This window comes from Mobula hypostoma, chromosome 9, assembly GCF_963921235.1.
Source record: "Mobula hypostoma chromosome 9, sMobHyp1.1, whole genome shotgun sequence".
NCBI lineage: Eukaryota > Metazoa > Chordata > Chondrichthyes > Myliobatiformes > Myliobatidae > Mobula > Mobula hypostoma.
In genome coordinates, this window is record NC_086105.1 from 57,569,128 (window position 1) to 57,595,384 (window position 26,257).

At 43.8% G+C, this 26,257-nt stretch overlaps 1 protein-coding gene across 3 annotated transcripts in view; it reads right to left on the reverse strand.

The window, feature by feature from the left end:
- The window catches only part of LOC134351744 (A disintegrin and metalloproteinase with thrombospondin motifs 20-like), a 697,549-nt gene that overhangs the window by 413,720 nt on the left and 257,572 nt on the right, over positions 1-26,257 (reverse strand). For all 3 annotated transcript variants that reach the window (XM_063058346.1, XM_063058347.1, XM_063058349.1), the window contains 3 exons: positions 24,039-24,185; positions 16,992-17,133; positions 15,929-16,033 (listed from right to left, as the gene is read on the reverse strand). In XM_063058346.1, the coding sequence (XP_062914416.1) occupies positions 15,929-16,033; positions 16,992-17,133; positions 24,039-24,185 (394 nt within the window). The remainder of the gene's footprint in view (positions 1-15,928; positions 16,034-16,991; positions 17,134-24,038; positions 24,186-26,257) is intronic.

The following is a 26,257-nucleotide window of genomic DNA, read 5'->3' on the forward strand; positions in this document are numbered from 1 at the left end:
AGACAGACACTCAGTGTTTCAGGAACAGTTTGTTCCTCTCTGCTATCAGATATCTAAACGGTCCATGAACTCTTAACACCACCTCACCATTCCAATATTTTTTATATTGTAACCATAGTAATCTGCATTGCATGCACTGTACGGCTGCCACAAAATAACAAATTTCACGACTAATGTCAACGACAATAATCCTGATTTTTGTTCGGATTCTGACATTGCAACCTATGAGATTGTCAGTCTTTTCAACACTTCCCACACCTGCAAGGAGAGAGAGTCCCAAAGTAGTGTGATCTACCGAACGAAGGCCTCTCTCAGGTCAGGTTAAGCTGCAAACCACCCAGCAGTACATGCCATAGTCATACTCCATCTCACATGAAGAGGTTTGACCTGGTACTAAACCATTAATGTGGTCGGGTAGTTGTGAACCATTCTGACTGTGGATGCTCACACTGATTCAGAATCAGAATCAGGTTTAATATCACTGACAGATCGTATTGGGGATCTTAATGTAAGGGAACCATAAGGCAACAGTGATCATAAAATGATTGAATTCATGCTGCAATTTAGAGAAGAAGCATAACTCACATGTACCAGTATTGCAATGGAAAAAAGGGAATTACAGATGCATGAGAGAGGAGCTTGCCCAGGTTGATTGGAGGAGAATACTGCTGGAGGTTACAGCAGAGCAGGCGTGGCTGAAGTTTCTGGGAATTTTTCACAAGGCACAGGATAGATATGTCCCACAAAAGAAGCTGCTCTCAAATGACAGGGGTAGGCAACCATGGCTCACAAGGGAAGTTAAGGACTGCATAAAAGCCAAGGGAAGGGTATATAAGGTAGCAAAAGTGAGTGGGAAGCTGGATGATTGGGAAGCTTTTAAAATTCAACAAAAGGGAACTGACAAAACTATAAGAAGGGAAAAAGTAAAATGTGAGGTTAGACTAGCCAATATTATAAAGCAGGAAATCAAACGTTTTTTCAGTTATATAAAAAGGGAGGAGAGAGATGATATTGGACCACTGGAAAATGATGCTGAGGGTGAGGTAGTAACGGGCGACAAAGAAATGGCAGATGAACTTAATGGGTACTTTGCATCTGTTTTCACAGTGGAAGACACTAGCAATGTGCCAGAGGTCCATGAATGTCAGGCAGCAGAGTGCCATTACTAAAGCAAATGAAAAAATGCTAGGCAAACAAAAAGATAATGGTCGCTGAAGAGATAACGGATGCATTGGTCGTGATCTTTCAAGAATCACTTGATTCTGGCATGGTCCCAGAGGACTGGAAGATTCCAAATGTCACTCCACTCTTTAAAAATGGAGGAAGGCAAAACAAAGGAAATTATAGGCCAGGCAGCCTAACCTCAGTGGTTGGGAAAGTGTTGGAGTCTATTATTAAGGATGAGGTTTCGACGTACTTGGGAGACTAATCATAAAATAAGTCAAAGTCAGCATAGTTTCTGTGAAGGAAAATCCTGCCTGACAAATCTGTTAGAGTTCTTCGAGGAAGTAACAAGCAATTTGGACAAAGAAGAGGCAGTGGATGTCATTTTCAGAAGGCATTTGATAAGGTGCCACACTGAAGCTGCTTAACAAGATAAAATCCTGTGGCATTTCAGGAAAGATACTGGGATGGGTAGTGGAATGGCTGACAGGCAGGAGGCAGCGATGGGAATAAAAGGGGCCTTTTCTGGTTGGTTGCTGGTGACTAGTGGTGTTCCTCAGGGGTCAATATTGGGACCGTTACTTTTCACATTGTTTGGCAATGAATTAGATAATGGAATTGATGGCTTTGTGGCAAAGTTTGCAGATGATATGAAAATAGGTAGAGGGGTAGATAGTACTGATGTGATTGGAGCAAGATTTAGACAAACTGGAAGAATGGGCAAAAGAGTGTCAGATGGAATAGTGTTGGGAAATGTATAATTATGCATTTTGGTAAAAGGAACAATAGTGCGGACCATTATCTAAATGGGCAGAAGGTTCAAACATCAGAGGTGCAAGGGACTCAGTACTTCACATGCAAGACTGCCAGAAGGTTAATTTACAGGTTGAGTCTGTGGTAAAGAAGGCAAGTGCAATGCTGGCATTTATTTCAAGGGGAATAGAATATAAAAGCAAGAGATATTGTTGAGCCTTTATAAAACACTAGTCTGGCTACACGGAATATTGTTAACAGTTTTGGGCTCCGTATCTCAGAAAGGATGTGCTGTCATTGGAGAGAGTTCAGAGAAGGTTCACGAGGAGGACTCCAGCAATGAAGCGGTTAACATATGAGGAGTGTTTGGCAGCTTTGGGCAAACTGGAATTTAGAAGAATGTGGGGGGATCTCATTGAAACTTACTAAATATTGGAAGGACTAGATAGGGTGGATGTGGAGAGGATGATTCTTATGCTGGGGGTATCTAGAACTAGAGGGTACAGCCTCAAAATTGAGGGGCAACCCTTTAGAACAGAGGTAAGGAGGATTTGTTGTAGCCAGAGAGTTGTGACTCTGTTCTGCCACAGACTGCACTGGAGGCCAAGTCCATGCGTATATTTAAGGCGGATGTTGATCGTTTCCTGATCGGTCAGAGCATCAAAGGATATGGCAAGAAGGTAGGTGCTTGAGGTTGAGTGGGATCTGGATTAGCCATGGTGGAATGGTGGAGCAAACTCAATGGGCTGAATGGCCTAATTCTGCTCTGATGTCTTATGGCCTTATGGACACATGTCGAAAAAATTGTTGTATTACAGGAGTAGTACATAAAAAATATTTTTGTACATAAAATAACATATATAATACTATTTTTACAATTAAAAATTACAATAAAATGTATATATATAGTGCAAAAATAGTGAGGAATTCTTCGTGGGTTGTTTCATTGTCTGTTCAGATGGTGGTGGCAGAGAAGAAGCTGTACCTAATATGTTGAGTGTATGTCTTCAGGCCCCTATACCTCCTCCCTGATGGTTATTAAAAGCTGTGTCCTGAGTGATAGGGGTCTTTAATGGTGGATAATGATCCATTGTTAAATGATGATTTACTCTAGCTGACTTATGTCATAAAATTTGTTGTTTTGCAAGAGTACATTGCAAGACATAAGTAATCGCACAAATGAAATGTTGGCTGTTGTCCGGATCAGCAATGCTGGGATGGGTTATTTGTGTCTCATTCCTAATTTTAAGGCTATCTATTCTAACCAAGCCTCGAGGCATTCATGTCTCTGAAGGCAGACTTGAATCTAAAATCTTTTGGCAGAGCAGTGAATGCAAGTTGATATATAAATTCTAATAGATGACTAAACCTCATATAATTTGCACCTTATGCCAGTCAACCACTCATATCAAGAGGCATTTTGTCATATTCTTCCTGTGTGCATAAACAACCTTATAAAACATAAAACATCAGGACAAATGTCTGATATGGAATGACACTTAAATTGATTTTACAAAATTCACCAATCAAGGCTCTTACAAATTCATGATGAACTAAACGACTAATTGTTAATGCTCTAAGCAATGGCTTTCTGTGATGATCCCATGGAGTCAGGTTAGCACAGATCCAGTCAGATGACAGAAGATACTGTATGAACAGTATGCAAGAGGAGCTTTTCTCTGTATCTAGGAACATGTGACAATCATAAACCACACCAAACCAAACCAACACGATCATTCAACACCATGGTGTGAGTCAGCTTTTCGACATGCACAGATTGCTCTCCTTGTGGCAGGCATGCAGACAACCTCAGCAGGTCCTGAATCAATCTCAGTTACCTGGCTGGCGTCAGGGCCTCTATTTCCATGCATTTCTCATTTTAAGGGATCTATCAAATGTACTTATCCATGAGAACTTTGATTCTTGGAGTTCATCTCCTGCACTGCCTCGATCCTCTCCATAGCTAGAACATAGATTAGTACAGCACAGTACAGCTCCTTTGGCCCACAACCCTCAAACCCTGCCTCCCATATAACCCCCCACCTTAAATTCCTCCATATACCTGTCTAGTAGTCTCTTAAATTTCACTGGTGTATCTGCCTCCACCACTGACTCAGGCAGTGCATTCCACGCACCAACCACTCTCTGAGTAAAAAACCTTCCTCTAATATCCCCCTTGAACTTCCCACTCCTTACCTTAAAGCCATGTCCTCTTGTATTGAGCAGTGGTGCCCTGGGGAAAAGGCGTTGGCTATCCACTCTATCTACTTGTTCTTGATCTTCTCCCACCCTTGCCCAACAGTCCCCAACATTTCTCCAAATGTGGATTCCCTTGCCCCCATTTTATATAAACCAGCCCCCCTCCCCAGGTTCAGGTTCCCTCACCCACCTCACACTCTACCAATTTAGATTTCAAAATAATCTCCCTAGATTTCAATATCTTCTGCAATTATCCCAACCCAGATTCCCATCCAAGTCCTAACCTCCAGCATTTCTTAAACACCTGTGTAACCTGCCTCCTCCATTATTTCCCTGGAAACTATTCCCTCACACATGCCCATTAACATCCCACACCTCCTACTCTGGCTTCTGTTTTTCCCCTCCATAGCTACTGCCAGCCTTGCTGAGTTTCTCCAGGATTTTGGCAGTGAAATGCTTCTCTGTCCTACATCCGTACAGGTCAGATTATCACACAGCGCAGAGGGAGAACAAGGCAAAACAAAAACAGAATGCAGAATAAAGTGTATCAGCTGCAGAGAAAGTGCATTGCAGGTAGGCAATAAGGTACAAAATCATAACGAGGTAGATTGCGAGCTCAAGGCTCCATCTTATCTTAGTAGGGAACCATTCAATTATTTTATAACAGGTGGATAGAAGCTGTCCTTGATCCTAGTAGTACGCACTTTTAGGCTTTTTTAAGTTCTGCCTGATGGAAGAGGGTGAAGAGAGAATGCCCAGGATAGGTGGGATCTTTGATTATGCTGCCTGCATTACTGAGGCAGTGAGAAATGCAGAGTCCATAGGGGGGAGGTTGGGTGCCATGAAGGGCTGAGCTGTGTGCACAACTCTCTGCAGTTCCTGGCAGCAACATGCAGAAAATTTAAAATAGTATTTAAAAGAGCATGGATTAATATACTGTCCTATCTATACTTAATAATTAATTATCATTCAGAATGTCTCCTTTTTAATCCAGAATCTGATAAATTGCTGAAGGCCCGGTAAAAATTTAGTGTTTTGGGATGAGGGAGAGTGAGTGAATTGAACCTCCCTTGGAGCTGCAGACAGACACTTTCAATGGACAGCTCTGTGCTCTGCTCCTCACCCTGAGCACAAATGTGTGCCATTTATCCTCGATCACTCTTCTGAGAATAATCAGAGCCCTTTAGGACAACTCTAAGCTGAATGCCTCATTGTGGACTTTGTAATACAGACCCTGTACTTTGGAAAATGAAGGTTTACAACTGAACCACTTTGTTTGCGTTTGCTTTAAGCGCTTAACGATTTGGATATTCACACCATCGAAGCTTACACTCTAGTCGACATTTGAGTACATTAACATTTATAGGGAGAACAGAGGCCATGCTTGTTTTACACACCTTATTAAACCCTCCCCTTATACAGATGAATGGAGGAAATTACCATGCCTTGTGTAGAAGAAAACCTGAGATTTGTGAAAGACGTCCACTCAGATGCACTAAACAGGACATCATCACTTTGGCTTGTAGGTATGTGAACTAATGTATTCCAGACCAAGGATCACATTCATGGGAACAATAACAATGAAATCCTATTATATATTCCAGCTAAACTCAAACTGTGAATACCATTACTACAAACGTACGTAGATGCCTTCTCTACTGTGGTCTCTATAATCAGAGATACAACACATAAGCCTACTGATTCTAGCTCACCCCTCCACACTACCACCGCCATTAACGTAGTGAAACACAAGCACAGTCTGTAGCAAGGACTTCAGCCTGCCTGAAGTTTGAGTGTGATGTTTCCCTCAGTCACTGCTGTCAGAGTGCAGAGTGAGAGACTGGGGAAGAGGAGCTTGCAGCTAGACTGCAAGACCATAGACCATGAGACTTAGTGGCAGAATTAGGCCATTTGGCCCATCGAGTCTCCTCCGCCATTCCATCGTGGCTGATTTATTATGTCTCTCAAGGCCATTCTCCTGCCTTCTCACCATAACCTATGATGCCCTGACTGATCAAGAAACTATCAACCTCTGCTTTAAATATACTCAATGACCTGACCCCCACAACCATCTATAGCAATAAATTCCACAGATTCACCACCATCTGGCTAAATAAATTCCTCCTCATCTTTGTTCTAAAGGGAGGTTCTTGTATTCTGAGACTGTGCCCTCTGGCCTTAGGCTCCCCACTATAAAAAAAAATCCTCTCCACGTCCACTCTATCTAGAAGATTCAATACTCAATAGATTTCAATGAGATTCACCTCTTCTTCCAAACTCCAGTGAGTACAGACCTAGAGCCATCAAATGCTCCTCATAAATTAACCCAATTCATTCCTGGAATCATTCTCATGAATCTCCTCTGGACCTTCTCCGATGTCAGCACCATTTCTTAGATAAAGGACCCAAAACGACTCCCAGTACTGCTCCAAATATGGTCTGACCAATGCCTTATAAAGCCTCATCATTACATTCTTCTTTTCTCATCCGAGTCCTCTCCTTACCACTGACTCAACCTGCAAGCTAACCATTACAGAATCCTGCACAGTGGCTCCCAAGTCCCTTTGGCACATCTGATTTTAGATTTTTTTTCAACATTTAGAAAATAGTCAATGCCAGGGTTCCCAACCTAGGGTCCAGGACCCCTCAGTTAATGGCAGTGGTCCGTAGCATTAAAAACGTTGGGAACCCTTAGTCTGCACCTTTATTCCTTCTGCCAAAGTGCATGAACATACACTTCCCTACACTATATTCCATCTGCCAATTCTTTGCCCATTCTCCAAATCCATGTAAGTCTTTCTGCTGATTTCGCTGTTTCCTCAACACTTGACTCTCCATCTATCTTGTATTGTCCGCAAACTTGGACACAAAGTCATCAGTTCCATCATCCAAATCATGTACATATAATGTGAAAAGAAGTTGTCCCAACACCGAACCCTGCAGATCACCACTAGTCACTGGCAGCCAACCAGAAAAGGTTCCCTTTATTTATTTATTCCCAAAACTACAGAGGTTTACTCACACAAAAATACACAAAATACAGTCATTAAATATTTACGAGACAGTGAATAAATTCATATTAAAATATGATTAATACTGTCTATAAAACAGTTTTGGGGGTCCACTGTTACTAGAAGTACCTCACTGTGCCCATGGTGACCACATATTCCCTCTCCAAGGTCACCTGGGCACAAATGTATCCCCAGAAGAGGGGCAGGCAGTTCACCCGGACAGAGTCCTTGACTGCCCACTGCCTGGACCCATGAATCACCATCTTTGCCAGGTCCAGAAGCAAGCCCAGCAGAAGATCTTCTGAGCGACCCACCCTCCTCCATACTGGGTGCCCATGTACCAGAAGTGTGGAGCTGAAGAGCAATCAAAACCTGAAGAGCAACCCCTTCAAATTGGGGCTGCAACCTGTCACACCCCATATAAACGTGGTACACTGATTCCTTCCAGCCACAGGATGGACAGGTGGATGGGGACAAGGCCCCTTTTCTTACCACACTTTGCCTCCTGCCAGTCAGTCAATTTTCTATCCATACTTTCCTGTAATACCATGGGCTGATATTGTATCTAGCTAACAGCCTCATGTGCAGCACCTTGTCAAAGGCCTTCAGAAAATCCAAGTAAACAGCATTCACTGAATCTTCTTGGTCTACCTTCCTTGATTTTTTCAAAATCTTTCCCTTAGAATTCCGACAGATTTGTCAGGTGAGATTTCCCTTAGGAAAGCATGCTGCTTAAGGCTTATTTTATCATGTGCCTCTAAGTACCCTGAATCCCCATCCTTAATAATGGTCTCCAACATCTTCCCAACCACTGGTCAGTCTAACTGGCCTATAGTATCCCTTCTTCTGTCTGCCTTCCTTCTTAAGGAGTGGAGTGACATTTGTAACGTTTCAGTCCTCCAGAATGGTGTGTTTTGCAACGTTTCAGTCCTCCAGAATGGTGTGTTTTGCAGTGTTTCAGTCCTGATGGAATGATCTGGTGCTTTGCTGTGTCTGAGGGAGCGTGCAGCATGAAGGCCTGGAGGCCTGAAGAAGGCGTGAGACTGTGATCGACTCTAATGCTTTTGAATGCTTTTCTCTGATTGAGGCATTGAGCAAGGTTGATGTCGATGAGGATGGGAGCAGAGGTTGGGCGGGTGCTCGCTGCTTTCTGCCTGTGTCTAACTGGTCACGCACTCCCTTTCTCTAGCTGCTATCGAAGGAAAGTGCAAGAATCTTGGGATCCATGTTGCATGGATTGATTGGAGAGGCTGTGAATTGTTTTGGGGAACTTTAGGGTCCATGTTGCTTGTGCTTCTGGATTCTTGTTACTCTTATTTTTTCTGTTTTTGATCGGGGCGATTGATGCAGTCTGGGGCACTTCGGTGAAGAATGCTTTGCCTTGCGGCCCACAGTGGGCTAGTGGTTCAACACTGAATTGAACTAAACTGAATACCGTTGGACTCCTGGTTTGATGTCGGTTTTCTATGTTTGCTGTTTGCATTTTAACATTTACGCAGTTTGTTCTTTCTTCACACATTGGATGTTTGATGTTTTCTTGAATTGGTTCCATGGTATTTCATTTTCACAAGGCTACCCACAGGAGGATGACTCTCAGAGTTGTATTCTGTATACATTCTTTGATTATAAATGTACTTTGAATCTTTGAATCTAGTGATTCTTGAAAGATCATTACATTGGCTTGATCTGGCAAATGCATATGGTTCTGTTCCCCATGTCCTGATTGAGTTTGGGATGGAATTCCTATGGATTCCTGCTAAGGTGAGGAACTTTGTTATGCAGTACTACAACAATTTCCGGATGAGGTTTTCCACTCAGCAGTTTACAACTAGGTAGCAGAGCTTGGATGTTGGAATCCCAATGGGATGTGCAATTTCAGCCATCCTTTTTGTTTTAGCCATGGAGGTTATTGTGAGGGCTGCAGAATCAGTGGGATGTCACACTTGATGGCGGAGAAGAGTTACCACCAATACGAGCGTTCATGAATGACCTTACCTTTTTGCGTCCCAGCACGGAGGCAGTGGAAAATGTACTATCTAGTGTTACGTACCCCGTAACTGGGTTGCCAAACCAACAGAAATGGACCACTCAGTTGGAGTCTGGATTACTGGAACTAAGAAAGATTTATTAAAGAAATAAGCAACACAGTACTCTAATAGTAAGGATATAAATGCAACAGGTTAGCAATGAATAAACACACATGTACACAGAACTAGGATAATAGGGTCAATCAAGCTCTATCGCAGTCTAGGGGTAAGATGATCAATCACAAGTGACAGAGTTCAGTTTAGTTCAGTTCGCAGTAATCGCTGTCGTGCCGTTGGAGAGAGAGAGAGAACGAATGAATATGCAAATCGGATTCCAAACAGACCTTCGATATTCCTCGCAGTCAGCTTTCGGGTGAGCCCTTTGTAATGTCTTCTGAGGTCACCGACTGTGACCCCTCCATTCCAGACACGATTGTTCTTCAGCGGTGAACCGGCACCCAGGCAAGTGTGGACACACACACCAGGTTCCCGCCGACCGTATCTTCCCACCCTGTACTGGTCCCGCGACCAGACCTCCAAAACTCCCACCGACTTGTGGGGGCGCACCGCTTCCAGGGTCTCGTTACCTCGTGGTGTCGTGTGTATTGTCTGAGCGAACCTGCCCCCTTTTATCCCCCTGCTGGGGTATCGCCTGTCCATCACACTTCAAACAGTTCAGGGTTCAAAAGGAGCCGGTCTTGACAATACTCAGACCGGTGTCTCCTTCCGTTAAACTCTCTCGTCTCTTCATTAACATTTCCAAATGCTGCTCCATTGTCTTACTTATCTCTCTCTTCTGAAGACAGGTGGCAGATCAACTGTTGATCCCACTGGTGCTAGCACAGGACAGTTAACATCTTAGTCTATGTGTACTTTTGTAACCCTCTTTCGTCATACTAGACTCGAGGAGCTAATGGATTGGGGAAGAATGAAGTTCAGGACCAAGAAGTCAAGGAGCCTTGTTCTTAGGAGAGGAAAGCTGGTTGACTTTCATTTCACTCTTTGTGGAGAGGAGATTCCATCCATTCAGGACCAACCAGTTAAGAGCCTCGGGCGGTGGTACACAGAGGAGCTGAGAGACACCAAAAGGGTTCAAGAGACAGGAGAACAGATCAGCAGAGGTCTGATGTCTGTTGACAAGTGTGGCTTGCCTGGCAAGTTGAAGTTGTGGTGCTTGCAGTACGGACTGATGCCACGGATAACGTGGCCACTAACTGTCTATGAAGTGGCAATGTCCCACGTTGAGGCAATGGAACAGATGATCAACAAGTACGTGAAGAAGTGGCTTGGAGTACCGAGCAGCCTCACCAATGTTGCAATCCACAGTAGCCAGACAAAGCTTACCATCCCAGTGCAATCCCTTGTTGAAGAGGTCAAGGTAGACAAAGTAAGATCATTCTTGATGCTTCAAGACTCAAAAGACCCTGATGTCAAGAGCACCCAGCTGGATGTGAGATCAGGCAGGAAGTGGTCAGCCCATGTAGCAGAGTCCAGATTGAAGCACAAGGAGACGGTTGGGGCTATCCAGCTAGGCCGCCAGGGTCTTGGATGGACAACCCACAAGTGGTGGCCATCTTCTACAGGTAAGGAGCGCCGTGAGCTTGTAACACAAGAAATATGAGAGGTAGAAGAGGAGAAGAGGTTAACTAAAACAGCTGGCCTGGCCAAACAAGGGGCTTGGACCCAGTGGAAAGTGTTGAACAACGGCATCTATCTTGGAGTGTTCTGTGGCAGATGGAACTGCTCCGCATTTCGTTTTTATGCAGAGCAGCGTACGACCTGCTCCCAACACCTACCAACCTCAGCACCTGGTATGAAGACAAGACAGACAGGTGTGCTGCTTGTGGCGAGAAGGGAACACTTCAACATATCTTGAGTGCATGCAGAGTCAATCTTTCCAGCAGCATGTACACTTGGAGACATAACAACGTTCTCTAAGTTGTAACAGAAGCGGTTGAACAGAGAGTACTGCAGCACAACTTATCTCATGCCCCATGCTGCACAGAACATCGCATATCATTTGTGAAAGAAGGCTCCAAGTCAAGGGTGTACAGCATAGGCTCACAATCAAGCATACTTTCTTCAGCCAATGATTGGTGTGTCAAGGCTGACCTGGACGGGAACGGCAGTTTTCCGGAGCAAATAGCTTTCACAACATTGCATCCAGATATAATCGTATGGTCTGACACCAGTAGAGAAGCGGTTATTGGTGAACTCACAGTCCCCTAGGAAGACAACATCGATGAAGCCCATGAGCGCAAGTTAACCAAGTACGCAGAGTTAAGATCAGAGTGTAGAGACAGAGGGTGGAAGGTCTCATGCTATCCATTCGAAGTAGGCTGCTGTGGGTTTATTGCGTTCACTTTCCAGAAGTGGCTGCGTGACCTTGGCTTCACTAGAAGAGAGATCAAGTCAACCAGCAGGTCTGTAGCTGAGGCAGCAGAGAAAGGATCAGCATGGGTGTGACCAAGTATGTCCAGAGGGGCAGATAGGCAGACAGTGTATACATATCTTGCAAACTCCTCAGTAGTTGCATCGACACCTGAAGAGTAGACTATCTGTTGGATGGAAGTGACCAACAACTCTGATAGAGGCAGATGCCAAGTTTTAAGCTCACCAGTGGGAGGTGGGGCTTTAGCACTGCTGGCCCACCACCTCGAGGGAGTCTTGATCATAAGCGGGCTGAAACTCCTGAAGTCAGGTGGCAGATCAACTGATGATCCCACTGGTGACAGCACAGGACAGTTAACATCTTGGTCCACCTGTATTTTGTAACTCTGCCTCCGCAATCTCTTCAGCTACCTCCTTCAGAAGCCTGGGGTGTAGTTCACTTAGCCCATGTGACTTACCTACCTTCAGACCTTTCACCTTCCCAAGCACCTTCTCCTTAGTAATAGCAACAGCACACCCTTGAATTTATGACATACTGTTACTGTCTTCCATAGTGAACACTGACACAAAATACTTATTAAATTTGTCTGCCATTTTTCTGTCCCCCATTACTACCTCTGCAGTGTCAACTTCCAGTGGTCCAATATCCACTTTCGCCTCTCTTTTACTCTTTATATATCTGAAAAAAACTTTTGGTATCCTCTTTTACATTAATTGCTCGCTTCACTTTTTATTTCATCTTTTCTCTCCTTATCGCTTTTTTTTTTAGTTTTCTTCTGTTGGTTTTTAAAAGCTTCCCAACCCTCTGACTTTGCACTAATTTTTGCTATATTGTACAGTATGCCCTCTGTTTTGCTCTTACGTTGTCTTTGACTTCCCTTTACACGCACAGATGCCTCTTCCTCCCTTTAGAGTACTTCTTCATCTATTCATCTATTCTGCACTTTCCGAATTGCCCCCGGAAACTTCAGCCATTGCTGTTCTGCTATCATCCCTGCTAGTGTCCCCTTCCAATCAACTTTAACCATCTCCTCTCTCATGCCTCTGTAATTCCCTTTATTGCACTGTAATACAAGTACATCTAACTCTATCTTCTTCTCCTTAACCGCTGGGTAAATTCTATCATATTATAATCACTGCTTCCTAAGGGTTCCTTTACCTTAAGCTCCCTAAACAAATTTGGTTCATTACGCAGCACCGAATCCAGCCCTTATTGGACTCAACCTCAAACTGCTCTAAAATTCATCTCATCGGCATTCTACAAATTCCCACTCCTGGGATCCAACACCGACCTTATTTTCCCTATCTACCTGAATATTGAAATTTACCATAACTATCATAACAATGGCCTTTTTAAATGTCTTTTCTATCACCTGTTGTAATTTGTATTCCACATCTTGGCTACCATTTGGAGGCCTGTATATAACTCCCATCAGGGATTTTTTGACCCTTATAGTTTCTTAACTCTGTCCACAAAGATTCTATATCTTCCAAACTGATGTCACCTCCTTCTAAAAATTTGAGTTATTTTTTTACAAACAGGGTTAACCCACCCCCATGGCCTACCTTCCTGTCCTTTCAATACAAAGTGTAGAGGATGACATGTGTTTCCATTGGGATGGTTGGTCCATGGGAGAGAGACGGTCACAAGTATAGATGGTCACTGGGAGAAATGGTGACTGGAGAAAGTCACTGAGGGAGATGGTCACTGGAAGGATCCTCATGGAAAGATGGTCACTGGGAGAGACAGTGAGAGGAGAGAGTCACGGGGAGGGAGGGGCAGTCACTCCCTGTCTAGATTTTTGGGTGGACACCTGCTCTTCTAAATGGAGTCAGGGGGTCATATGTCACTTTCTCACCTGAGGTGCTGAGTGAAGTCCCCAGATTTGGTTGTCACTGTGGATTGGAGCACATTTAATTCTAGGGCCGCCACTCCCTGACTTACGAATCAATTACGTTCCTAACCTCTGCATTAGGTTTTTGTTGAGCTACATTCCCCAAGTACCTCTTTGGGTTCACCTCCCGGTCTCCCTATCTGCTGTCAGTCTCCCTCCCTCCAAATGGCCACGTTCCTTCAAAGCACTCTGATGCTCACTATTGCTCACCTGTGACCTCAGTGCCCAGGATCACTGACATTTGACCCCGGTATCTGGAGTCACTGACTTCTAAATTCAGCGCCAGTGTCACCATCTCCTAGTGCCCAGGGTTACTGACCTGTGACCTCAGTGCAAAGAGTCACCAACTCTAAGTGCCCTAGTCACTGACCTGCGACCTCAGTGTCCAGGGTTATCAACTCCCCGTGCTCTATGTCACTAACGTGTGACTTCAGTGGGCAGGACTGCCATTTCCCAGTGCTCAGTGTTACTGACCTGTGACCCCAATGCCTGGAATCACTGACCTGTGACCTCAGTGAAATGTCTGCAACAAATGCAGTCTGACATAGCAGAGACTTTGCTCAGCCATTTTGATTTGTTTGTTTAAAACTGTGAGCTCAAACCTCAGTGTGAACGACAGCGTAAAGGAACTGCTGAGGCATGCTTGACTGGCTGGACACAACAAGGATTCTGTTTCTGTTTTCACTGGCCTAACTTTGGCTGGATGTAGAACTGTTGAGGCAGAATGTTAAAATGTGCGAGGGTAAAGATTAAAGGGGGTCTGTAAAGACAGCTTCTTCACAGGGAGGGTGGCCCATATTCCAAACGATCTGCTGCAGAAAGTTGTTAAGTTATTGGACATTTGGACGGGTACGTCTATAGACAAGAGGGGTTCGGAGGAATACGGGCCAAGTGAAAAGTGGGCATTGTGGTCCGCATTAATGATACAAGCTAAAGGGACGGTTTTCATGACGTGTTACTCTATGACTGTATGAAAATTACTCTAAATCTGCTTGCAAAGTACATCAGTGGCACAAGGTAAGCACAAGCCCAGTCATTTGTGTTGCCTGAACATGTCCATCCTCTGTGAGGTTAACTTCTTAAACCACCATGTGCAACTAGTCAACCATAAAGTAAAAGGATTTCTATTTATATTCACTTAATGTACTGGCAACAGCTGACTGTACTTTCCAGCACCATTGGCTTGAATTTCTGCATCTTCTATACACCATAGTTTGTTTCTTCTTCACCAATCAGAAGACGTCTGTACACTGCCAAACACATTCCCCTTCTCCCCAGTAAACAAAATGCATGAGGCACAATCGCAGTGTGCACAGCTGAGGCAAGACGTGGGACAATGCAGCTAATAAAAGGAGCCCTCAGCCGTCAGCTGCAGCACGGAATCTGAGCCACCTCACTGACTTTGCTCATTCTCTGGGCCCCATGAAATCATCACACAGGGAACTTCCACCCACCTTACTTTCTCGAAACTTTGGATTTGATCAGAAAGTTTCTCTTTTTCTTGCTTTTACTCTCAGTATGGGCTGCCCAGTCTCTTTTTTTTCCCTTTTTAAAATTTTTTTGTTTTGTTTATGAAGAATAGTGTTTTTTTATGTATATAAAAATTATAAAAGTTTCTTTATCTTTTTATGAAATGATAAGAGGAGAATTGATTATCTTATTTTTAATTATATACTATTAGATTAATACTATGTATGATCTTGGCTATGTTTATTTTACCTTTTATATGTATTGTTATCAATGTAGATATTTGAGATAATTCTCCTCTTGATTGCATACATGTACTTCTTTAAAATTAATAAAAAGTTTGATAAAGGAAAGTGAACTTCTTCCACCCAGTTGACACAATGTTACTGACGTCAACCTTCCACTGTTGCATTGTTGCTCTATACAACTCTGGTTAGACCACAGTTGGAGTATGGTGTTCAGTTCTGGTCTCCTCATTGTCAGGAGGATGTGGAAGCTTCCCAGAGTGTGTAATAGAGATATACCAGGAAGTTGCCTGGACTGGGGAGCAGGTCTCATAAAGATAGGTTGAGTCAGCCAGGAGCAAAGGAAGATGAGAAGCAAATTGACAGAGGAGTACAAAATAATAAGAGGTGCAGATCGAATGGATAGCCAGAGAATTTCTCCCAAGGTGGAAATGGCAGAATTTTAGGATGATTGAAGGAAAGTATGGCAAGGATGTCAGAACTATATTTTTAGACAGAGAGTGGTAGGTGCCTGAAACACCCAGCTGTGGTGGAGTTAAAGGCAGATACATTAGGGGCATTAGAAGTTCTTAGTGGGGAACATTGATGATAGGAAAATGGACTGCTATTCAGGAGGGAAAAGTAAATTGATCTTTGATTAAGCTAAAGGGTCGGCACAATGTTGTGAGTGGAAGGACCTGTACCTTGCTGTCACGTTAAATGTTTTATGTTCTATCAGTAAAATGTAACAAAATACTTCAATTCTTTCCCCAGAAGATCACCATAGCAGAGCTTACCATTCCATGGCCACAGTCTGTCCCGTCAGCCAGAGGCATATGCTGTGTACGGCAACCCCTGTGTACTCCTTCTGCACTCGTACACCACAGCCGCTTGCATTGTCTCTGTGTGAACAGCAGACTTGGTTATTATATGTCAAATCTCAATTACCATGTAATAACGATGAAAATATACTCGGCCAAATCAACTTACTTAGTTTTCAACTTATTAAATAAAATCATATTATTATTCATTGTGACCACATAGTAAAAGGAATAAAGGGAAGATAAAATGAATATCACCACTGATTATCCCATTTTCTTCTGAAGTTACACTTACTTGTATCAAGCTGATCTGGTCACATGACCAAATAATTCCAAATCATATTTTAAAAGATAACTTTTTTTTTCTTTTTTCGGCAAATGACTCTTGTCCATTATCCCAGCAAAACACATTTACTTTGAGGCTCCTGACATTTAGAGAATGTGCCATCAGAACAAGGGGAGTAACAGGATTGCTGCATGGGCCAGCAGGTACTTGATGGGCCAAACATCCTCTTTCTATATCATAAGGTAGCATGAGATAATATAATATAAAACCGGTCATCATACTTCAACATTAACTCTTTTGCACCTCTCTCTCTCTTTCTCTCTTTTCTCTCTCTTTCTCTCTTTTCAGATACTGACTTGCTGAGTATTTCTGGTGGGTTTTTATGCTAATTTCAAATTTCCAACACTTTAATTTGATTCTATTTGTTTCAACTTTATTCCTCTCCAAAACGTGACGGACATTATTCAAACCAGGAATATGGCCCTACATTTAAGTGCAATGAATTTCAGGCAGGCTTGGTATTTTCAGGAGCTAGAAAGCTGCTTGATGCTAAGCCGTTTGCATCCTTTAGGATAGTCTCACGTAGATTCAATGTGTTTAATTTGGCACAGACTTTGTGAGCCAAACATCCTGCTCCTATTCAAGGATGTACTGTGTAAATTCACAGAGAAACAGCAGAAACTCTAGGCTGTTCCACGTGCTGTACAAGGCATCACACTCACTGGGGGGGGGGAAGGTTGCTAATTAGCTCACCATGTAGGGGCACACTTGTGATCCTGCTCCGAACATCAGTTCACACTGCTTGTTTGCGTTGTAGATTTGACCAGGTAGCTGGGCTGGCAAGTCATAGCTCCGCGCTACAGGCTCATCAAGTAGGCATTCTCCATAACCCGTGCTAGAAGGACACAGGAAAGATCCGTTAAGTCACAACCTGAGTGCTGACAGAGAGAAAGCTTGGAGTGGATGCCGGGTTACCATTCGCAGCTAGTCCCCAATGAAGCCTTCTTTCCGCAGAACCCAGTGGATGATTGGAGGATAGGACAATCATCAACACTTTGTGCAGTAGAAGACCCCATACAGCCTAGGTTGAAGAACCCACTGTAAAATTCTGCTAAATGGCTGATTGATGCATGCCAGCCTCTAATGAACTTACATGCGACTATTAACTCCTGACAGTATCCAAAGAAGACAACCTGCTGTACAAACAATTCCCACTAATATAAGTGAAATCACGATTTTGGGAGCTTCCACCCTTTTTTCAATAAAAAAAAGTCTAAATCAGTTTGAACATAGAACATACGACACTACAGCACAATACAGGTTCTTTGGCCCACAATGTTGTGCCAACCTCTTAACCAACTCCAAGATCGATCTAACCCTTCCCTCACATAATCCTTCATTTTTCTTTCATCCCTATGCCTATCTAAGAGTCTCTTAAATGTCCCTAATGTATCGGCCTCTACCACCACCCCCAATAGTGTGTTCCATGTACTTACCATTCTCTGTATAAAAAACCTACCTCTGACACCCCAAAACCTTCCTCCAATCATGATGTTGTAACTACTCTAAGATCAATCTAACCCTTCCCTCTCACATAGACCATAACCCTCCATTTTTCTTTCACCCATGTGCCTATCTAAGAGTTTCTTAAATGCCCTAATGTATCTGCCTCTGCCACTATCCCTGGCAATGCATTCCATGCACTCACCACTCCCCATGTTAAAATCCTACCTCTGACATCCACCTATACTGTCCTCTAATCTCCTTAAGAACATGTCCTGTCATATCAGCCATTGCCACCCTATGAAAAAGGCACTCTATTTAAGCCTCTCATCATTTTGTACACCTCTCTCAAGTTGCCTCTGATCCTCCGTCAATCCAAAGAGAAAAGCTCTAGCTTGTTCTTGAGAAGATGCAGTGGATCTTCTTGAACAGAAGTTGTACTTGGTGAAGATACTCCCATGGAACTACATGCTCAGGGGGGTTCCAGCACAATAAGTTTGCAGAGAGGCTGATACATCTCCTGGCTGAGGAGAGGGTGCAGATGGTAGACCAGCAGGGCACTGCCAGCTGGGGAAGCCCAAATGGTTGGGACTTCTCAGCCCAAAGTCACTACAATCTATTGCAGATAAACACAAGATAGATAGATACTTCATTGGTCCCAAAGGAAATTACAGTGTCACAGTGGCGTTACAAATGCACAGATATACAAATATTAGAAAAGCAGTAAGGAAGAATAAAAAATAATTTACCTCAAACAGTCTAACAGGATGGAGGGGTCATCACTTCCCCAGCTATAGGTTGACTCATTATAGAGCCTAATGGTTGAGGTAAGGATAACCTCATATAGTACTCTTTGGAGCAACACAGTTGTCTTAGTCTAAGTCTGTTACTGAAAATGCTCCTCTGTTTTGCCAAGGTGCATGCAGAGGGAGAGAAACATTTCCCAGAATTGCCAGCATTTTCCGTAGCATCCTTTGTTCTACCACAGCCTCCAGTGTGTCCAGTTTGACTCCTCTAACAGAACCTGCCTTTCTATTCAGTTTATTGAGCTAGTTGGCATCATCTGTGTTGATGCCACTGCCCCAGTACACCAACAAGATTGTACTGGTGACAACAGACTGGTAGAACATGTGAAGGAGAGGCCTGCATACTCCAAACGACCTCAGTCTCCTCAGGAAGTAGTGGCGACTCTGGCCCTTGTACACAGCCTCTGTGTTGGTGCTCTACTCAAGTCTGTCATCCAGGTACACCCCCGGGTACTTATAGGTCCTCAGTACATCCATGTCCTCACCAAGAAATTCTGCAGATGCTAGAAATCCAGAACAACACACACAAAATGCTGGAGTTACTCAGCAGGTCAGGCAGAATCTATGGAAATGAATAAACAACATTTCAGGTCGAGATCCTTCATCAGGACCAGAAAGGAAGGAAGAAGATGCGAGAATAGGAAGGGGTACAAGCTAGAAGGTGAAACCAGGTGGGTGGGGGAGGGGGAGATGAAGTAAGGAGCTGGGAGGTGATGGGTGGAAAGGGAAAGGACCTGAGAAGAAGGAATCTGATAGGAGAGGTTAGTGATCCATGGGAGAACGGGAAAGTCGGACACAAGGGGAGGTAATAGGCAGGTGAGGAGAAGAAGTAAAGGGGAGCTACAGTAGGGAAAAGAAGAGGGAAGGGGAAGGGGAAAATGATTTGAAGTTGGCAAAACTGATGTCATGCCATCAAGATACCTGGATGGAATAAAAGTTGTTGCTCATCCAACCTGAGAGTGTCCTCATTGTGGCAGAAAAGGAGGCCATGAACTGACATGTTGGAATGGAAATGGGAATAGGAATTATAATGTTTGGCCATCAGGAAATTCTGCTTTTTCCAGATGGAGTGAATGTGCTCAACAAATCAGTGACCTAATCTATGTCAGGTCTCACCAGTTTGGCGGATGTCACATAGAGAGCATTGGATACAGTAGATGAGCCCAACGGATTTGCAAGTGAAGTGTTGCCTCACCTGAAAGGACCATTTGGGGCCTCAAATGGAGGTGAGGGAGGAGGCGAATGGGTAGGTGCAACACTTCTATTGCTTGCAGGGAGGGAGATTAGTGGAGAGGACGAGTGGACAAGGGAATCATAGTGGGTGATCCCTATGGAAAGTGGATAGTAGGGGAAAGGTTGGTGGTAGGGTCCCACTGAAGATGGCGGAAGTTGTGGAGAATGATGTGTTGGACGCGGAAACTCATGGGGTGGTAGGTAAGGACAAGAGGAACTCGATCACTGTTGTGGCAGGAAGATGGGGTGAGCACAAATGACCGGGAAATGGAAGGGAGTCAGGTGAGGGCAGTTTCAATGGTGGAGGAAGGGTAACCCTATTTTTCTGAAGAAGGAAAACATCTCTGATGTTCTGGAAAGGGAAGCCTCAATCTGGGAATTGATGTAGTGGAGATGAATGACCTGAGAAAAGGTGATGGCATTTTTACAGGAAACAGAGTGGGAAGAGGTATAGTCAGGATTGCTGTGAGAACTGGTATGTTTATAAAAGATATTAGTAGACAATTTGTATCTGCACAGTAGACACCCTCCACACCACAAGTAGTGTCCCTTGGAAGTTAGTCACCCCAAGTATGGTGATGGCAGCTTCAAGTCTGTGTCTGATCATCCATTGTCTTTCATTAGAATTTCTATTTCTTTTGACCTCCCTGCTAACTCCTCACAGGCCACCTTACATTTTATGCAACTGAGAATTACCTGCCTAAGATAAAGTTCCACAGGAATGAATGGAACATCCTGCACTCTCCTGAAATGGTTAATATTAGTGGGAAGTCAGGGCAATCTGTGGAAAACGTCGCAGTAGAGTTTAAAAAAAAAGCCCTTCAGACCATACCTGTCCATGCCAACCAAGAGTTTATTCAAACTAATCCATTTTCCACATATCCCTAATCTCTTATCATTCATATATCTGCCCACATACTTTTTGAATATATTAGCCAGTTTCTCTGGCAGCTAGTTCCTTACATCTACCACTCACTGTGTAAAAATCTTGCCTTCAAGTTATAATCAAACCTCTAACCTTGAAACAATGTCTTCTAGTTTTGTTTCCCTATCCCTGGGAAAAAAAGACTGAGTGTATTCACCCTATGCCCATATGTCTCTGTTGATTGTATACACCTCTGTGAGATCACCTCTCAGTCTCCTATGTTCCAAGGAGTAAAGGCCACCTTGACCAAACTCTCCCAGCAACTCAGTCCCGCAATTCAAACACAATACTTCAAGTATTTTTTGAGGATGTAACCAGTAGAGTGGATAGGGGAGAACCAGTGGATGTGGTATATTTGGATTTTCAAAAGGCTTTTGACAAGGTCCCACACAGGAGATTAGTGTGCAAACTTAAAGCACACGCTATTGGAGGTAAGGTATTGATGTGGATAGAGAATTGGTTAGCAGACAGGAAGCAAAGAGTGGGAATAAACGGGACCTTTTCAAAATGGCAGGCAGTGACTAGTGGGGTACCGCAAGGCTCAGTGCTGGGACCCCAGTTGTTTACAATATATATTAATGACTTGGATGAGGGAATTAAATGCTGCATCTCCAAGTTTGCGGATGACACGAAGCTGGGCGGCAGTGTTAGCTGTGAGGAGGATGCTAAGAGGATGCAGGGTGACTTGGATAGGTTGGGTGAGTGGGCAAATTCATGACAGATGCAATTTAATGTGGATAAATGTGAAGTTATCCACTTTGGTGGCAAAAATAGGAAAACAGATTATTATCTGAATGGTGGCCGATTAGGAAAAGGGGAGGTGCAACGAGACCTGGGTGTCATTATACACCAGTCATTGAAAGTGGGCATGCAGGTACAGCAGGCGGTGAAAAAGGCGAATGGTATGCTGGCATTTATAGCGAGAGGATTCGAGTACAGGAGCAGGGAGGTACTGCTGCAGTTGTACAAGGCCTTGGTGAGACCACACCTGGAGTATTGTGTGCAGTTTTGGTCCCCTAATCTGAGGAAAGACATCCTTGCCATAGAGGGAGTACAAAGAAGGTTCACCAGATTGATTCCTGGGATGGCAGGACTTTCATATGAAGAGAGACTGGATGAACTGGGCTTGTACTTGTTGGAATTTAGAAGATTGAGGGGAGATCTGATTGAAACGTATAAAATCCTAAAGGGATTGGACAGGCTAGATGCAGGAAGATTGTTCCTGATGTTGGGGAAGTCCAGAACGAGAGGTCACAGTTTGAGGATAAAGGGGAAGCCTTTTAGGACTGAGATTAGGAAAAACTTCTTCACACAGAGAGTGGTGAATCTGTGGAATTCTCTGCCACAGGAAACAGTTGAGGCCAGTTCTTTGGCTATATTTAAGAGCGAGTTAGATATGGCCCTTGTGGCTACGGGGGTCAGGGGGTATAGAGGGAAGGCTGGTGCAGGGTTCTGAGTTGGATGATCAGCCATGATCATAATAAATGGCGGTGCAGGCTCGAAGGGCCGAATGGCCTACTCCTGCACCTATTTTCTATGTTTCTATTTTTCTATAAGTGTGACCTCTCCAACATTTTATACAATCATAATATAACTTCCCAACTTCTATAGTCAACATCCTGATTAATGAATGCCCGAGTGCCTAAAGTTTTCTCCATCACCCTGTCTACCTTTTAAGGAAACAATGCACCAGTACTCTGAGGTCCTTCTGTTCTACAACAGGACCTTGGACCGTCTGTTCAACGTAAAAATCCTAACTTGATTCATCGTTACAAGTTGTAACTGTTGGCATTGGTCTGAATTAAACTCCATTTACTGTTCCTCAGTTCGCTGACCCAAATGATCAAGATCTCACTGTAATTCTTGATAACTTTCTTCTCTATCTACGATATTGTATTTTAGTGCTGTCTGCAAACCTACTGGCTGTGATTGGTCTGTACCAACGTGCCTGTACTGCTGCATTTTCATTGTACTCATAGCTCAGTACATTTTGGTACATGATACTGACCTTGACAAGACATGAAACACCTGACCAAAGCATAAGGAAGAATGGTTGCTGTGTGTGTAACCCAGCCCACGCAGTCGCTCACCACTCACTATAGAGAGGTCGAGGAGCACACAGCAGCATTCTCAGATTTGAGGTTTGGGAGGTTAGATGTTGGGAGTTAACATAAACATAGGGTGGGTAGAGCTGGGGCACAGCATGTCAAGAGTACCCTGAGGCACAACAGCAGCATGGTACGGCCCCAGAGTTCCTTGTCAGTCCACGCCTTCCACCGAGATAGAGCGAGAAGTTGACGATTGCAGGTTATCTGATTCCCCACACTCAAGAGCAGTCATTCCTACATTGGCATTGCCCAGCCTCACACTCACTCCATGAGAGGTGCAGTATGCCAGAAGGGTACCACCCCTTACCCCTTTCACAAACTGGTGCCACCTCCTGCAACACTGCTGCAGAGCACCATAGCTGACAGGCAGCCGGCTCAGTGGTTGGCTCACAACATTTTCCTCCCATCTGATTTTCTTTACTGAACTTCAAATACTCACTTCAGTTCTTGTGTAGCTGAAGTGCCACAAAGCAGCCCGGCACTGACCTGACAGGAATGAAATGATGCTGGGTTCCACTCATTCACATGGAGTGCTTTTGTAAAAGGTTCACAACTGACAGAGCTTAGGGAAAGGATCAAAGGGTCACGTCTGAGGAAAATCTAATTACAAATGACATTTCCCATCCTGAAAAGAAGCTTTCAAAGATGGGTGGTGCTCACCAATCTGCCTCATAGCAACCAAAGTTCACCATGTTGCCTACGATACTTTCTTTCTCTGAAAAAACATGCAGCAGAAATGACTTTGTCAGTATTAAATCCATTGCTTGCTGATAAGTGAAACCCCCGAGGCAGTGCCAGGTACTGCTGACAACAAATGGTTAAACAACGGGGTCCTAATTTTTCATGGAGATATTGAGAACTCCATTGCTCTGTCCACCCCTTGCCAGAAAGTGGAGCTGGTGTTCGCTTTGAGGGTCTAGAGGCAAGCCTGCCAGTCACCATTGGCTTCTGGCAACTCAAAATTAGAGAAGGAGGTACTGGAATCGCAAGTCCAACACCCCCCAATCTCTCCATAACACCAAACACCTCCTGGCTCACCATGGGCAGAGGCTGCAGGTTCCAAGGGCCATCTCACCAGCCACCTCCGAGCCCCCAGAACTGCAGCGTAAGCACTTTCCCTTGAACCTGAGTTTGCTGCATTTGCTCAGGTCTGCCTTAAACAATACCTTGTCTGGTCCAACACTCACGCATAGGAAGGTGCGGGAAGTCAACAAAATAAACTTACTCTAGAAACTCAGTGATGTACTTGCGGCTGCACTTTGACCACGTCCAGGGGTTGGTGTGGTAGTTCAAGGCTGGAGCCATAACATGATACTGATGCTTCACTCCAGCCTCTTTGCATTTGATGCTGTCATCATGAGGCATGTTGAACCTGAAATTTCAACAATTCATTGCATGTCAAACAGGTTGAACAATGGGAGAAACGGTTAACATACTTAGGGTAAGCATGCACATATTTCATTAAATGCTAAAATATAGACCAGTACAAATAACTTTAATTGTTATTCTAGTCGGAAAGTGCTAATCCAGGTTCAAGGACCTCTTCTGTCCTACTGTTATAAGTCTTTTGAACAGACCTTTTGTACAATAAAATGCACTCTTGACCTCACAATCTACCTCTCCATAATCTTGCACCTTATTGTTCACTTTCACTGCACTTTCTCTGTAGCTGTTACACTTTATTCTGCATTTTGCTATTGTTTTACCTCGTTCAATCAATGCACTGTGCAATGATTTTGATCTGTATGAACAGTATGCAAGGCAAGCTTTTCATTGTATCTTCGTATATTTGAGAATCTTAAACCAATACCAATCTTTATAAGGGTAGGAATGATAAGCATATTTCTGATGCAATTATTTTATTCTGTCTAGCCTCTAAAAAGTCCAGAGGTAGAAATTCATTTTAGATTAGGGTATATTTGAAACTGCCAAATTTTGGCAAAACACACAAAATGTTGAAGGAACTAAACAGGTCAGGAACTTCTTCACCAATGCCTCCATTCTCAGGTTGCCTCTGTTACCGTTGACCAATGAAAAGATATTCTGTACAGGTGCCTCTGAAATCTCTTCATGAACAATGACATTCATTCAACCGCACAAGGCAGAATTTGTGACCACATCTCATCTGTTTCCTGCTCATCTGCTCTGAACTCCTGGACAGAGCAAATACTGTGTTCCCCCCCTCCTCACCTTCCATCCTTCAAGCCTCCACTTTCAATGGATCATCACTCACAGTCTTTATCATCTCCAACAAGATCCCACCATCTGGCATGGCTTCCCCTCCACTTCCAGCATTTCTTTGCAATTCCTTGGTTCAATACCACTTGCTGCCTTATGGTCATGGAGGAGATGCATCACCTGTCTATTCACCTATTCCCTTGCCACCATCCAGGGAACAGACTTTCTATGGCAAGCAGCCATTCACTTGCACTTCTTCTGATCCACTGAACTGCAGTCAGAATTCCCCTCTTCAAAGTCAAAGTAACTTTATTATCAAAGTTTGCATATGTTACCATATATTACCTTGAGATTCATTTTCTAACAGGTATTTACAGGAAAATAAAGAAATACAACACAATTTATGAAAAACTATACAAAAACAAAGACTGACAAACAACCCACACAAAATGGTGGAGGAACTCAGCAAGCTCAAAATGTTTTCCATAGATGCTGCCTGACCTGCTGAGTTCCTCCAGCATTTTGTGTTTGTTGCTTTGGACTTCCAGTATCTGCAGAATTTCTTGTGTTTCTGACAAACAACCAATGTGCAAAAGATATTTGCATACAATATATTTGAGGAGGAGAAGATGGCGGCGCGACGGCAGAGCGTGCGGCCTCTCCGGTGAATGATATCTGTAATCTGTCAAGTAGGGGACCGTACACAATTCTGATTTGATTGAGACGGATGTGAGAGTACAGAGGAACATCTAGAAAACTTCTGAAATGCCAGCTTCGCTGACGCTGCTACTGTGTGGTAACCAGAATCTCCGGAGCAGAAGGCCCCGAATCCTCAGCTTTGCTTGTTTCAGCGGCCAGGGCTAGGTCGAAGGCGCTCAGCAGAGGATGGCGCTTGGGAGGCTGTATCGGAGGGGCTGGTTGGAGGCTCGAAGTTTCGGACGGACGGACTTAGTGTCGGCTGTGGTCGGCTGCTTCTAAGGCATCAGCAAGTTGACGGTGCCTGGAGGTTTATGGCAGGGAGTTTCTCCCTTTTGGACTCGGGAGTCGATCGACTCGGGGACTTTGAGACTTTTTTTTACCGTGCTCATGGTTTGTTCTTCATCAAATTATGGTATTGCTTTGCACTGCTGTAACTATATGTTATAATTATGTGGTCTGTCAGTGTTAGTCTTTAGTTTGTCCTGTTTTCTGGGATATCACTCCGGAGAAACATGGTATCATTTCTTAATGCATGTATGCATTTCTAAATGACAATAAAAGAGGACT